This window comes from Tachyglossus aculeatus, chromosome 21 (genome assembly GCF_015852505.1).
Source record: "Tachyglossus aculeatus isolate mTacAcu1 chromosome 21, mTacAcu1.pri, whole genome shotgun sequence".
Lineage (NCBI taxonomy): Eukaryota > Metazoa > Chordata > Mammalia > Monotremata > Tachyglossidae > Tachyglossus > Tachyglossus aculeatus.
Genome location: NC_052086.1, coordinates 67,497,108 through 67,513,607, shown reverse-complemented (window position 1 = coordinate 67,513,607; position 16,500 = coordinate 67,497,108). Strand labels below are relative to the sequence as shown.

The 16,500-nt window shown below is 43.3% G+C and overlaps 1 protein-coding gene across 1 annotated transcript in view; it reads right to left on the bottom strand.

Annotated features, from left to right (window-relative positions):
* The window catches only part of DNAH3 (dynein axonemal heavy chain 3), a 123,838-nt gene that overhangs the window by 71,357 nt on the left and 35,981 nt on the right, over positions 1 to 16,500 (bottom strand). Inside the window, exons 16-21 of the mRNA XM_038762475.1 lie at positions 16,275 to 16,428; positions 13,452 to 13,596; positions 9,689 to 9,900; positions 7,019 to 7,110; positions 6,691 to 6,805; positions 1,481 to 1,597 (exon numbers count right to left, since the gene is read on the bottom strand). Coding sequence (XP_038618403.1) covers positions 1,481 to 1,597; positions 6,691 to 6,805; positions 7,019 to 7,110; positions 9,689 to 9,900; positions 13,452 to 13,596; positions 16,275 to 16,428 — 835 coding nt within the window. The remainder of the gene's footprint in view (positions 1 to 1,480; positions 1,598 to 6,690; positions 6,806 to 7,018; positions 7,111 to 9,688; positions 9,901 to 13,451; positions 13,597 to 16,274; positions 16,429 to 16,500) is intronic.

The following is a 16,500-nucleotide window of genomic DNA, read 5'->3' as shown; positions in this document are numbered from 1 at the left end:
AAGTAAGAGAATGACTAGGAATTTAAAACCCATTTTAGTGAATCTGGCCTTGAAAATAAACAAACCTAAAGGACCCTGTGCCTATGGTCTAAAAAAATCAGGCAACAGGCCGAATGAAGCAGCATGGCCTAGTGGATAGCACATGGGTGTGGGAGTTAGAAGGTCATGGGCCCTTATTTCAGCTCAGCCACTTGTCTGCTGAGTGTCTCCCCCTTGTCTTGTCTCCCCCTCTCCCTCTCCCCCTCCCCATTCCCCATCCCTACCTCCTTCCTCTCCCCACAGCACCTGTATATATGTTTGTACGGATTTATTACTCTATTTTTCTTGTACATATTTACTACTCTATTTATTTTACTTTGTTAATACGTTTTGTTTTGTTGTCTGTCTCCCCCTTCTAGACTGTTAGCCCTTTGTTGGGAAGGGACCGTCTCGATATGTTGCCAACTTGTACTTCCCAAACACTTAGTACAGTGCTCTGCACACAGTAAGCGCTCAATAAATATGATTGAATGAATGAATGAATGAATGAGTGACCTTGGGCAAGTCACTTCACTTCTCTGGGGCTCACTTCCCTCATCTGTAAAGTGGGGATTAAGACTGTGAGCCCCATGTGGGGCAGGGACTGTGTCCAACCTGATTACCTTATATTTACGCTAGTGCTTAGAAACAGTGTTTGGCCCATAGTAGGCGCTTAACAAATGCCATAATTATTAATGAAGTTGAATTGCCTTTCCCTCTCTTTTCTGTCAGATTTTTCATAGGACTAAGCCTGGGGGAGGATTCAGGGCAGGGTTGCTGCAGCAGATGTTTGTAGCCCCTGAACCTTGGTTCAGCACAAATCTGTCAACAAAACGAGCTGAGCACGAATAGCAGTGACCGAATCCCAGGGAGCTGCAGAAGAAGGTGGAGATGGCCAGGAGCGGGGCATGAGGGCAACAAGGCTGGGCAATGCAAATCTGGGGCACCAGATGGAACCTTTGTCGCCAAATGATTCCGGAAAATTAATTACCCAAGCTGCTTAAGCCCTAATCTTCAGGTCTGCCAGTCCTTGTTTTCAAAGTCCAGTCAAAGACCCTTCCTTCCAGGTGCTTAGCTCTAGCTCCACAGGGAAGCAGCATGGCATACTGGAATAGAGCACGGGCCTGGGACTCTGAAGGTCATGGGTTCTAATCCTGGGTCCACCACTTGTCTGCTGTGGGGCCTTGGACAAGTCACTTCACTTCTCTGTGCCTCAGTTACCTCATCTGAACAATGGGGTTTAAGACTGTGAGCCTTATGTGGGACAGGTAGTGTGCCCAACCTGATTTGCTTGTATCCACTTCAGCAGTTAGTACAGAGCCTGGCACATAGTAAGCGCTTAACAAGTACCATAATTCTTATTACTATTACTACTGGAGTCAAAGATAGCTGGGCTTCTAAAAGTAAATAAGGGCAGAAGAATCTGACTTGCTCAGAAACAATCGAACCTGTTTCCACTTACCCTGCACTCTGCTTCTATTGGTTTGATGAATGGGGACCCACACATGGTTTGTGTCTTAACAATGTGGTCATCGAGCAGGAGCTGGATGTCATCAATTGCAGACAGGATGCTTGTGTCCTGCAAATACAATTTCCTGGGTCAAAAACCACAAGTGCTGGATTCCCTGCACCGTTTTTAAATGTTACGAACTCTTAGGATTCCACCTCAATGGTGCGAGAGCCAGTTTCTGGGGCGCCGAATTGATCTTAACAGCAAAATGGGATCTCTTCCAGAGCTTTGAACTTCTTGCTTAGAAATACTCCCAAGTGGTTTATTTTTCCACCCCCTTCCCACAAAACAATATGGTAATTCCTATCAGTACCAATATGACTGTATGGGCTTATTATCATTCACGCAGATATGGACATGTATTCTATACATCAACTTGATGACTAGAGGATTAATGGAGGAGGGAACTGGTGAATAAAAAAAAATTCATAAAATCAAAATGGTAGGTGTTGGAGCCCCATCTGGCAATAAAGTTATATTAAATTTCCTCCTGCCTCCGTGACATTTCTACCTGGATGTCCCACCAGCACTTCACAACTCAACATGTCCAAAATTGAATTCCACATCTTCCCACCCAAATCCTCTTTTCCAACTAACCATCCCAACACAACTGACACGACCATCTTCCTCCCTGACTCCAAAGTCTACAATCTTAGCGTTATCCTGGACTCCTACCCTCTCTTTCAGCCCCCACATTTAGTCTGCCACTATATCCTGTCGATTCTTCCTCCACACCACTTCCAGGATCCACCCTTTCCACGCTACCCAAATGGCCACCACCTTGGTCCTAGAACTTATCATATCTAGGTTTAACTATTGTATCAGCCTCCTCGCTGAACTCCCTGCCTCTGGTCTCTCTCCTCTCCCCTCTCCCCCCCGTAGTTCACTCTGCTGAAAGAATCATTTTTCTAAAATGCCTAAAATGTCACACAGCCCCCAACTCCTCTATGGTTGTCCATTCCTTTCTGAATTAAGCAGAGACTCCTGGCCATTAGTCAGCTCTCTCCCTCCAACTTAAGCAATCTTTTCTCCTGCTCAAGCTACCCTATGAGCTGTACCTTGTTCTTGTCTCTCTCCGTTCACCAACCTCTGCTCCTCACTCACCACTGCCTGCAATTTCCCTCAATCAATCAATGGCATTTACTAAGCGCTTACTATGTGCAGAGCACCCAGAATATCAAATGTCCAAATGTCACAGATGCAAGTACACAGATGATGCAGATGGGCATAAGAGACGGGGAAAAGAGAGCTTAATTGGGGATGGCCTATTGGAGAAGATATGACCTTAAAAATGCTTAATAATGTGACTTTAAACTCATTCATTCAATCATATATATATATTAAATGTTTACTGCGTGCAGAGCACTGTACTATGCGCTTAAGAAAGTACAATACAACAATAAACAGTGATATTCCTTGTCACCTTGTGACCTCCCCAGTGCTTAGACCAGTGCTTGGCACATAGTAAGCGCTTAATAAATACCATCATTATTATTATTATTATTATTATTATAGTGAGTGCTCAATAAATGCCATTATTATTATTATTATTATTCCTTGACCACCACAGGCTCACAGTCTCGAGGGAGGGAGGGAGACATCAACACGAATAAATTAAATTACAGAAATATATATAAATATATATATATATATATAAAATGCTGTGGACTTGGGAGGGGTGGGAGCAAGTCAGGGTGGCACAGAAGGGAGCGGGAGATGAGGAAAAGTAGGGCTTGGTCTGGGAAGGCCTCTTGGAGGATACGTGCCTTCAGTAAGGCTTTGAAGGGCAGGGAGAGTATGTGCCTTCAGTAAGGCTTTCAAGGGGGTGAAAGTAATTGTTTGTCAGATTTGAGGAGGGAGGGCATTCCAGGCCAGATGCAGGACGTGGACCAGTAAGGCTCCTGCTTCATATCTGACTGCCCAGGAGTCTCCCCATCTTCAAAGCCCTTCTGAAAAGACATCTCTTCCAGGAGGCCTTCCCTGATTCTTAATTCTCCCCCACATTATCACTTCAGCACTTACATGCCACTTAAGTACTTACCACCTTCTGTAGCGTTTATGTACCTATCATGCATACCCTATTGGTTAAGCACCCCCCTTGTACCTATCCCCTTTTCTATCTTCCTCATACATTTTAGTGACTTTCTCTCCTACTAGATTGTGAGCTTTATGATGGAAGAAATTGTTTACTAATTCTATTGTACTCTCCCAAGCACATAGTACAGTGATTTACTGTACAGTAAATACATACATAGTACAGTGACGGGCAGCTGTTCCGAAGCATCACAGCATCAGGTAAAGAGAAGCAGTGTGGCCTAGTGGATAGAGCCCAGGCGTGGGAGTCAGAAGGACCTGGGTTCTAATCCCAGCTCCACCACTGGTCTTCTGTGTGATCTTGGGCAAGTCACTTCACTCCTTCGTGCCTCAGTGACCTCATCCGTAAAATGGGGATTAAGGCTGGGGGGCCCCACGTGGGACATGGACTGTTTCCAACCTGATTAGCTATAATAATAGTAATAATGATAATTACCCTCATCTTTCCTCCTTCCCTTCCCCACAGCACCTGTATATATGTATATATGTTTGTACATATTTATTACTCTATTTATTTATTTTACTTGTACATATCTATTCTATTTATTTTATTTTGTTAGTATGTTTGGTTTTGTTCTCTGTCTCCCCCTTTTAGACTGTGAGCCCACTGTTGGGTAGGGACTGTCTCTATATGTTGCCAACTTGTACTTCCCAAGCGCTTAGTACAGTGCTCTGCACACAGTAAGCGCTCAATAAGTATGATTGATTGATTGATTGATTGATTTTTTTTGCACTCAGTAGGAGCTCAATAAATACTATTGATATTGTTTGAAATACCACGAGTTCCTGTAATGGTTTTATTTTTCCAAAGCACATTTACATCAATTGATTCAATATATCTCCACAATATCTATTGGTGATAGGGAGAGGTAGATTTCATTATTCTCATTTTATAGATGAGGAAATGAGTGCCTGGAGAGATTAAGTGACTTTCCCAAGGTCATTCAGCAAGATGCACAGATGAGACTAGAACCCAGGTCTCCTGGTTCCTCTCTTTTCTCTAAACCACACTGTCTGGCTGGGTCAACAAAGCCAACTGAACAAGCTTCTGTTGCCTGCAAGCAAAAGTAGGGATGCAAGGTAATAATAATAATAATGGCATTTATTAAGCGCTTACTATGTGCACAGCACTATTCTAAGCACTGGGGAGGTTACAAGGTGATAAGGTTGTCCCTTGGGGGGCTCATAGTCTTAATCCCCATTTTACAGATGAGGTAGCTGAGGCCCAGAGAAGTTAAGTGACTTGCCCAAAGTCACATAGCTGACAATTGCCAGAGCCGGGATTTGAACCCAGGACCTCTGACTCCAAAGCCCTCTGCTCTTTCCACTGAGCCGCGTGAGAATTTATTTTTTACATCTGCTGCAAATAATCCACAGATAGTTTAAATCAAACCTAGATAACTGAAAGTTTTTTATGGTATTTTTTTAAATGCTTACTATGTGCCAGGTACTGTACTAAGTGCTGGGGCAGTTACCAGCTAATCAGGTCAGACAAGGTCCACATCCCACATGGGGCTCACAGTCACTCCCCATTTTATAAAGTTGATTAGAGTTGACTGCTAAGGTGGTGAAGACTGCAGCGGCTAGTGATGCAGTTAACCTGGCAACCATCTGTTGGTCTATGGCACTACGGCTCAGTATTGAAGAAGCAAGGCTTCATGGATAGAGCATGGGCCCGGGAGTCAAAAGGACCTGGGTTCTAATCCCCACTCTACCTCTTGTCTGCTCTGTGCCTTTTGGCAAATCACTTAACTTCTCTGTGCCTCAGTTCCTCATCTGTAAAATGTGGATCAAGACTGTGAGCCCCATATGGGACAGAGACTAGGTCCAACCTAATTACCTTGTATCTACCCCAAGGCTTAAAACATGCTGACGCATAGTAAGAGAAGCAGCGTGGCTCAGTGGAAAGAGCCTGGGCTTTGGAGTCAGAGGTCATGGGTTCGAATCCCGGCTCCGCCACATGTCTGCTGTGTGACCTTGAGGAAGTCACTTCACTTCTCGGAACCTCAGTTCCCTTATCTGTAAAATGGGGATGACGACTGTGAGCCCCACGTGGGACAACCTGATCACCTCGTATTCCTCCCCAGCGCTTAGAACAGTGCTTTGCACATAGTAAGCACTTAACAAATGCCATCATTATTATTAGTAGTAGTAGTAAGCACTTAGCAAATACCATCATTAAGCACTTAGTACAGTGCTCTGCACACAGTAAGTGCTCAATACATACAATTGAATGAATCATTATTATTATTATTATTATTATCATCATCAGTGTTATTCTGTGGCCACTTGGGCCATAGATGATTCAGAACCAAACTTTGGGTGCACTTTTACTATTATTGTTATTATTATTATTGGTGTTATTCTGTGGACACTTTGGCCAAAAACAGTTCAGAACCAAAACCTTTTGGGTGCATTTTGGAGTGGCTCTCCCTGCCTCAAAGGGAACACGACGGGCAGAGCTGAGAGAACACAAGTGGTGCCATATAACCCACTACGACTACAATAATTTCTTAGTCCTGAAGTCTCATGGCCAAGGCTGATCTGCCATTCTCGATCACCATCATCCTACAGTATAAGTATGCATATGTTTATACACATTCACAGACCAGGTCAAACCTTCTGTTCTATTCAATACTTCCTAACACATTACTGCTATTCATCACGCTCAAATTAACAATGTGATGACCTGACACGTACGTACAGGTGCGCTGCATTTTAGGAGTTCTTCATGGGATGAATCCTTAAATCTATACTCAAATTAGAGCAATAATCACACCTTCGTGTTTAAAATGGTGCCAAACTTCTTATTTTGGGGGAATAATCCTGTTGCTTGCCTGTTGCACAGGGATTTTATTCCCTTTCAACAGACTTTACTAATTAAAGGCTGACATTCCTCGACAGAGAAGTGAGAAGTTAAAAGCAAGAAAATAAGGAGATGGCTATTCAAGGATAGGAATTAGTAAAACGATAGTAAAAAAAAATGGGTAATTTTCCACTAAATTCTCATCGGAAGCAATATGAACCAATGACTATGACTGGGTTTATTGGTTTGATATTTGACTCACCGTGTCTCTGTATTTAACAAAGCAGAAGGCCATGTTTACCCACTCAGACTTCATTTTATCCAGGCTCTTCTCCAGGGAATACTCTTTACTGGCTGCTGCTCCAATAGGCTCAAGTCTGGATGAAAAACAATGAAAAGGATTCTAGATCAATTTTGCAGAGGTCCACAGATCCTTGATCCTCTAGAAATTGTTACCAATGCTACCCACGTTTGCCAGCTCATCCCACAGCTCAAATTGTGCCACAACAGTGATACATTTGGTAGCAGTGAGGACCAGTAGCCTGGAGAAATTAATGAGAAAGCACTGAAATGAGGGCTTGCAATCTTACTTTTCAATGAATTTGAATAATCCATATTCCAACATACTCAAGAGACAAGTATTTTCATCAATCTTTATTTCATAGCCCACGAGCTCACTGATCTGAAACAAAAGAAGAAAATAAGTTGGGTTGGTCTTTTTTCATGGAATTTGTTAAGCACTTACTATGTGTCAGTCACTGGGATAGATACAAGTTAATCAGGCTGGACACAGTCCGTGTCCCACGTGGGTATCACAATCTTAACCCCCATTTTACAGATGAGGTAACTGAGGCACAGAGAAGTGGAGTGACTTGCCCAAGGTCACACAGCAGGCAAGTGGTGGAGCAGGGATTAGAACCTAGGTATTTCTGACTCCAGGGCCCATGCTCTATCCTCTATTTAATGCTTCTGAGTTTACCATTACGGTGATATTTTAAGTGATAAAGGAGAGTTTTCTAGTGTTGGTGAACAAAGAAGGGATCCAAACTGAATGGGTGGGCTAGAAGGAATGATATAAACTGTGTCTAACTTCCTGTTCCTCTCTTGTTGACTATATCTCACCTATTTCTGCTACATTTCTATGTGTGAACAAAGATTTCTGCAAAAACTCAGAATGACCTTAACCTCCATCCGATTCTTGTTTTGCAGCTCTGACCTGCTCTGCTACACCTTCACAGAAGAGCTCCAAACTGGAAAATCCACAGTTCACAATCTGGCTCTCTAACTATTCTTTCAAGAAGGGGAAATATTTACCCCTGGCACTCTCTACGTTACACAGGGTATCATGGAGGGGACATAGCAGATAGCCTGATTTATGCTCCCATCGCGTGCAAAGAATTGTCGCTGGGTCATGGAAAGCAGTGGGCTTAGTGGAAAGAGAGCAGGCCTGGGAATCAGGGGAACTGGGTTCTAATCCCAGTTCTGCCACTTGTCTGCTGTGTGACCCTGACCTTAATTTATCTGTGCCTCAGTTACTTCATCTGTAAAATGGAGATTAAGACTGTAAATCCCACACGGGACATAAACCATGTCCAATCTGATTAGCTTGTATCTACCCAGCACTTCATACAATGCCTGGCACATAATACGCACTTAACAAATACCATTAAAAGAATGACTGAGGAGGAACAAAACAACTTGCCTTCCCTCAAAGACCTTACAACCTGTGAGGGAAGCAAGAGAAACACAAATATACAAACACAGACCCAAAGTCAGGACAGATATGTGGAAAACAGGAAATATGCACTTATTGGCATAAATACACAGAGGTATTCAAGTGTTTAAGGGTAGCTGGAGCGAAAAAAGAGACAGTGTTCAGGTGCAGCTCATCTAGGAGAACTTCCTGGAGAAGATGAATTTTAATAGTATTTTGAAGGATGTAAGGGAAGAGGTTGACAAGGGGAATTGTGGTTTCAGTGCAGTTCTTTCCACATGTACAGGGATGAACTAGAGATCACTTCATCCCTATGATTTTATTATTCTGAAAGTGGTACTAAATAGTATATCCCATCCAGTGTTCACACCAATGGTATTTATTGAGTGCTTACTGCAGGCAGAGCATTGTACTATGCCCATGGGAGAGCACAGTGCAACACATTTAGTATATTCCCTGCCCACAGTGAGGTTACAGTCTTTTTACTCTATTGCTTGCAAAACCCATAGTTTAGGCAAACTATTTATTTCTCTTATAGAATCACTGCTTTGGAACAGAAATTGAGAGATATTTTTCAGCTGAGAATCTGCCTTCAAGGGGGGACTGGACAGAAGCCATGCCAAAAAGAAGAAAATAGAGACTGTTGTTAAAATTTCCAAAGAACTCTATTCCACCAACTCAAGCATAACCTACATAATAAACAGTCCTGTCTGTCTGCTCTTCCTTGGATCAAACTTAAATCCCTCATTGGTACAATTTAAGTGTCTTTTTTCTTTTCTGCCCTTAGTGATGTCCATCCTTTATATTCAGAATGGCCCAAGATAAAGAGATTCCCTACAAGTATGTGCTATTCAACTCTCAATTGCAAAAATTAGTGCTTGTTCCTGGGAAGAAGGGGCTCTAAAGCCCCTCCTCTTCATACATGGAGTAATGTATCTCATCTCACATAAGGCGGTCATCTCACATAAGGTGCTTAGTACAGTGCTCTGCACACAGTAAGCGCTCAATAAATATGATTGATTGATAAGGCGGAAAGCAATGAAGCTGGAATTCATAGTTTACTCGTTACATGGAAGAATGCATGAATAAGTTATAAACTGGAGCGATTGCTAGCCATGCTGAGGCACAAGCCACTCCAGTGCTTCTGGCAGAAAAATCCCCAAGTTTAATGAAACACTAACTCTTACTATATGACATTTCACAAGACTAATGAATTTTAAATATAACTAAACCGAAAATGGATAACTGCGTTGACTTGTTCAAGTCGGGTCGTAGCAATTTAAACCTGGGTTCATTAAGAGTAACATTTCTAAAATAAAAATAATTAAAGTAATAAAATATACATTAGAAGATGGGAGCATCTTTACCTAGGGCCATGCTGTACTTGTATATACTAGCTCATCTCTGAGCTTTTTCCTTCCCAGATTCAGTAATCCCCATTCCTTGGCATTTCCTAAGCACAATAAACTTTCTAGATTCTTCACGGCCCAGTGTCTTAGTGCTAAACTTGGGTCACATGGATCTCAAAGGGGAGTTTTGGAGGTACCTGTTGCCAATGCCTTTCCTTCATCCCCTTGTTGCAGGAAATGGAGAGGATGGGGATGTGTTGCTTGAATTTGTCAATCTTGATTTTCAAGTTCTCTGCTAAACGCCGGGGCCCAGGAACGTCTGTAAGAACCTTGGTCAGTTTGTACACTGTCCTCCACATGTTCCCAATATCTTCACTGATCTCATCAGCATTCAGGTCCTGAAGAGGCCCTACAGAAGAAATATGAAGACCTCAGAGAAGATTCAGTTAACGTGACAAAGTATTCATTCCCGGACTTTTCAATGTGAAGGGGCTCAGTGGAAAGAGCGCGGGCTTGGGAGTCAGAGGTCATGGGTTCTAATCCCGGCTCTGCCACTTATCAGCTGTGTGGCTTTGGGCAAGTCACTTTACTTCTCTGTGCCTCAGTTACCTCATCTGGAAAATGGGGATTAAGACTGTGAGCCCTATGTGGGACAACCTGATTACCTTGTATCTCCCCCACCTCTTAGAACAGTGCTTGGCACATAGTAAGCGCTTAACAAGTACTAAAATTATTATTATTATTATTATTATTATTATTATTTTCAGTGAGATTCAGAGGGAAGCAGCATGACCTGGTGGAAAGACCATGAGCCTGGGAGTCAGAGGTTTTAATCCTGACTACTCTGTTGCCTGTGTATATATATATACATATATACCTGTATATATGTTTGTACATATGTATTACTCTATTTATTTATTTATTTTATTTGTACATATTTTTTCTATTTATTTTATTTTGTTAACATGTTTTGTTTTGTTCTCTGTCTCCCCCTTCTAGACTGTGAGCCCACTGTTGGGTAGGGACCGTCTCTATATGTTGCCAACTTGTACTTCCCAAGCGCTTAGTACAGTGCTCTGCACACAGTAAGTGCTCAATAAATACGACTGAATGAATGAATGCTGCTTGTCTGCTGGGGGATCTTGGGCAAGTCATTTCACTTCTCTGTTCTCCCCCTCGTCCCCCTCATCCCCTTCGTCCCCCTCTCCATCCCCTCCATCTTACCTCCTTCCCTTCCCCGCAGCACCTCTATATATGCATATATGTTTGTACATATTTATTACTCTATTTATTTATTTTACTTGTACCTATCTATTCTATTTATTTTATTTTCTTAGTATGTTTGGTTTTGTTCTCTGTCTCCCCCTTTTAGACTATGAGCCCACTGTTGGGTAGGGACTGTCTCTATATGTTGCCAACTTGTACTTCCCAAGCGCTTAATACAGTGCTCTGCACACAGTAAGTGCTCAATAAATACGATTGATTGATTGATTGATTGTTCCTCAGTTCTCTCATCTACAAAATGGGGATTCAGTACTTCTCCCTCCTACTGAGACTTCCTCCCCACTTCCCCCACCTTAACCCCAGTTAGCCTGCTCTGGGGACTCTGGGTTGCTGGCTATCAGAGGAGGGAGGAGCAGGGAAGGAAAGGATGAGGTGGGTGCTACAGGTCCCATTATCCTGTATCTACTCCTGCATTTAGTACAATGCTTAGCACATAGTAAGCACTTAACAAATACCGCGATTATTATTGTACCAGGACCCAAACCATTCTCTCATTATAAATTAGGCACTTTTGGAAACTGAATGAACTGTTTCAACTCGTGAGGGTACTATTCAGAAAGTAATTGCTTCAAGCATGGTAAAATTCCTTAGTGGCCTTAAAAAATTCACATAGCTATCAAAGTTGCACTAATGCTCAAAAGATTGCCCCATGATTTTTTCACCTCTATCACCTACAGGCAAACCAATGCACAGAGAGGTAGAGGGACATGCCGAAGGTTATACAGCAAAGACTAAGCTACTACTTAGCACATTTCTTTCCTTTGGGCTGGGCTATTTTGCTCGGAACAGAAGATGTTTCATTGGTATACAAAGGCCAAATGAAAAGAAGAATTTTTGTACGATAGCCTAAAAGAAAAACAATAATGCTACTTAGAATCCTAACTTTGGTGGACTGATTAACTGTTGTTTGGTAAATGGGTTAACTTTGTTCATTTTTGTCAACAGCACCTGCTTCACAATGGCCTGATAACAACCACTTGAGGACAATGAGTTTACTCTTATGGGACAGCACATCATCCAGGAAACTCAATGGCAGGTGTGCTCAACTGCAGGCCAAAGTACTGCAACCTCACACAATCCTCTTTTGTACATGTCACTTAGCAACAAAAGCAGGAGGAGCAAATATATGGAGAGGCTCCAAGTGTCAGATAGAAAAAAACCTTTTTTTTTTTTTACAAAAAACAGTATTTGCTAAGCACTTACTATGTGCCAGGCACTGTTCTAAGTCCTGGGGTAGATACAATGTAATCAGGTGAGGCTCACAGTTACCCCATTTAATAGATGAGGTAACTGAGGCACAGTGAAGTGAAGAGGTATTTTGTTAAGCGCTTACTGTGTGCCTGGCACTGTACTAAGTGCTGGCGTGGATACAAGCAAATCAGGTTGGACACAGTCCCTGTCCCACATGGGGCTCACAGTCTTAATCCCCATTTTACAGATGAGGTAACTGAAGCACAGAGTAGTGACGTGACTTGCCCAAAGTCTCACAGCAGACAAGTGGATGGGAACCCAGATCCTTCTGAATCCCAGGCCTATGCTCTATTCATTATGTCATGCTGCATCTAACCTCTCACTGAAATTCTGATTAAAACTGACCTAAGGTGGGAAACCCGAGGTAAAAGCCAATACTCTGTTTCCGCTAGCCACTGCTCAGTTGAACCACTGTGGACTATTGGTGTGGGGACCTTCAATTCTGTCCTGTACTTCAATTACACTCTAAACTTTGGATATGAAGGAGGGAGAACCTTGGAGCCTCAATGTTAATTAGCAAACCCACACTTCGCTCCTTTAATGATAACCTTCTCGCTGTGCCTCGATCTTGCCTATCTCACTCCTAACTCCTCGCCCACATCTTGCCTCAAGCCTGGAACACCCTCCCTCCTCAAATCTGAGAGACAATTACTCTCTCCACCTTCAGAGTCTTATTGAAGACACATCTCCCCTAGAAGGCCTTCCCTAACTAAGCTCCCCCCTTTCCTCTTCTTCCACTCCCTTCTGAGTCGCCCAGACTTGTTCCCTGTGTTCTTCCCCTCTCCCAGCCTCACAGCACTTATATACATATCCGTAATTTATTCATATTAATGTCTGCCTCCCCTGTCTGGACTGTAAGCTTGTTGTGGGCAGGGAATGTGTCTTTTTATTGTTGCACTATACTCTCCCAAATGCTTAGTACAGTTGTCTGCACATGGTAAGGGCTCAATAAATACAATTGAATGAATGAATTAATTAATTAATCCCAGTTTCAAAGAGTGCAAATATTCCTCACTCTTTGAGGATGTGGGGAGGTGGGGAAAGGAGGTTGGGGGAAAGGAAGAAGGGAAGGGAAAGACAGACACCCAGATTAGGGCCCCTGTGGGATTCACTGCCTGATCCTGCATCCATTTTCCCAGTCAGAGAGTCTTGGAGAACAGAGATAAATCAATACAAATATTCCTACGGCACCATTATAGTGTTCAGTTCATGATCTGTTGGGCTTCCCCACATGGCAGCCTGAGTCATTGTCTTTTTCAGGACAGCCTCTTTATACAAATGAACAGATAAATCTCCTTCAACCAGACTCCAGATTAAAGTCAACAGCATCTGCCTCTGCCAATGAGAGCTAAAAGATAAAACTCTGTTTATCCCTGACTTTCTTTTAAAACCTCTGCCAGGGTAGCAAACCTGGCCTATCCTCACCATTCAACCAGGCCTCAGATTTGATGTAGAAATTGTAGGCGGTCATCCACAGCTGTTCATAGGGCATTTTGTTGGCTATTACCATCTGTAGAAGAGGGAACTGGCTTTTCTCCCTTTCCAGTAGCTCTTCTTCTTTATTAATTGCCTATGAGATACACACACTCCAATAAATGTCCATGAGATTAATTTATGCACATATTGCCCTCCAACCAGCTAGTAGCCGAACAGCACCACCACGAATACCCCCCAAAGTTTCACCTTTCTCCATTTTTCTACTTCAGATATTTGCCTCACTTGTAGCCAAAGGAACACCTGGTGTTTGGGTTGTGCCCAAGTCAAAGAAACTCCAAGAATCCCTCATTCCACTTGACCTCAAGGAATCCATCTTTCCAGAGAGCAATGTAAAATAGAATGTGCCTCCAGTACGACTGACCCAGAGGGTAAAGAGGTGATTGTCCAGTGAACCTCCTCCATCGGAGGGGCAGGGAAGACTTCTATAATCTGGGGAATTGACTTTGGGACCATGGGTAGATTTTTGCCAGAGAATCTTCAGTCTGACCCCTGAAGGTCATCCATTGTGAGCCACAACCTGCCTCTGGCTCCCAAAGCGGACTACGGCATGGACTAGGCCACATTCTTATGGACACCAGTACACTAGACTCAAACCAGGAGAGATCTCACAGGGCCTTAGGTCCGGAGCCTCTTGTTTTCACGCTGGACCATTTTTTTATTAGGTGCATGGAGAAAAAACTGGGAGACACACCACTAGTTGACATGAGAGAGAGGGGAATCTGGCTCTTGTGCCTCTGAATAATGAAAGTCCTGATTAGCTAAACTACAAGTGTGTTCTTGCTGAACTACACTTAGGCAGGCACACAGGAGCATTCCCCTGGAGCAGACAGGGATGCACACCAAGGTACAGTTCTAGACCATCCCTTTAAACTGTAAGCTCCTTGTGGTCAGGGAACAGGTCTACCAACTCTGTTGTATTGTACTCTCCCAAGTGCTTAGTGCAGTGTTTTGGTCACAGTAAATGCTCAATAAATTGGATTGATTGATTGACTGATTGAATAGGCAAGGCAGGATTAACACAGGTGCTAAAAGGGATCAGGGGCTCCACCAACCCCCCAAATCATGTCCCCTCTTGCCCTTACCAACAAAGCTGCTGCTAGGAAAATAGCATTCTTCTCAAAATGTCTGCTACAGTGCATGTGGGCATGTCTGACTCTCAACGGGGACACTACTATTTTAATAGCAGGGAATGGGAGGATGTAAGCAACATGGCTCAATGGAAAGAGCACGGGCTTTGGAGTCAGAGGTCATGGGTTCAAATCCCGGCTCCACCAACTGTCAACTGTGTAACTTTGGGCAAGTCACTTAACTTCTCCGTGCCTCACTTACCTCAACTGTAAAATGGGGATGAAGACTGTGAGCCCCCCATGGGACAAGCTGATCACCTTGTAACCTCCCCAGTGCTTAGAACAGTGCTTTGCACAAAGTAAGTGCCTAATAAATGCCGTCATTATTATTATTATTACGTAATGAGCAACACAAATATATGCTAATCACCGGTGCTACTCACTACCTTGAGCCTAGCTTTTTATTTCAGGGCCTTCAGGAAGAACTTGTTAATTCTATTACTGGTGGTGAATAGTCAGGTATGTCCTGCAGAGCAGAGGTGATTCTTGTGGCTCCCGTGTATGCATTTACTCATGGGATGCCAGCCCGCTGCGGGGTGTCACTGTGAAAGATGGGGGCCACCCCTCTTCCTCACCCATCCCCTACCTTGAAACTGCCTCCCTTTATGGAAGGACAAGCCATAGGGTGAAGAGTGGATAGGGGAAGACAGGTGTATTAAGAAATGCTATTCAGTCACAGTGGGGGGGGTTCACCTGACTCCTGTGCACCCCACACTCCCTAAACAAAAGGCAACAGCTTCTGAAGCTGCCCCCAACTCCCCTATTTCGCTGCTGCCTCTCTGCCTGGTGGCTCTGTAATGACATCATCCAGAATCACAAGACTGGGGGGAGGGGAAGGCCTACCAGACGGTCCTACCACAGACTAAGACTTGAGCTAATGCAGTCCTGAGAGAAGAGAATCATTACTCAATGCTTTCTATTCATTAGCTGTGGGAATTGGAAAAAATCAGGCCCCAAAGCTGTTTTATTTTAGAAGCCAGTGCCCCCGAAGGTACACATGTCATCAAAGCTCAATCTTTCCTCTCCTCCCTTAGCAAGCCTAATATCCTCACTGGATTTGGGAAAAGGACTGAGATCCTATGCTTGTCATTCGCTGCTGTTCAGAGGGTAGGAGCAGGGTGGGGAGGGGATTTTGTCTCTGGTAGAGGTACTGTCACATGGCAAACAAACCTTTGCTACCAGAACTATTTTGGATCAGAGGTCTGGACACCTTAGTTGGCCTAAGGAGAACATGGAGAAGACCACTGTAAGTATATTTCCATGTCTCCTCATTCTATGCCCAGCCAGGAATCAACAAAAACAGGGAGCATGCCCGAGAATGCCTGGGACTGAAAGGGGAAACTGACTGAAATAATGAAACTAGTTTCCATGATCCAGTCAATATTCCCTCACAAAGCCCATCTCCCCTTTCGCAAAACCCCCAGTCCAATAAGCAGCTTGGCCAGTCTGCTTGTTAGTCACGGGGATGATGAAATGGTTAATCAGACTTCCAAACAGATGATGACTTGGAAGGTTTGTAAGCCTGGAACATCTCTGATTTATCCCTGGAGTCCAAGAACATCAACTAGCTTTTGAAAAGCTCTTGGCCTTTTTCTCCCTTTCCAGAAACTGAAGAATCACGAACCTCAAATTCCACAAGGGCAACATCCAGATTCTTTGTCAGCTCACTGAATTTCTCAACATTATTCTTTATTTCTTCCATGTTCATAACATCCCGCTTTTTAAAGCTTTCCACTTCTTTGTGGTAATTTTCCAACTTTCCTTCAAACTCAGAGCACCTGCAATCAAATTCAGATCATCAAAATTTCTCTCAGTTTTGCACCTGGTTTGTTTTAAAAGAAAAAGCAAAG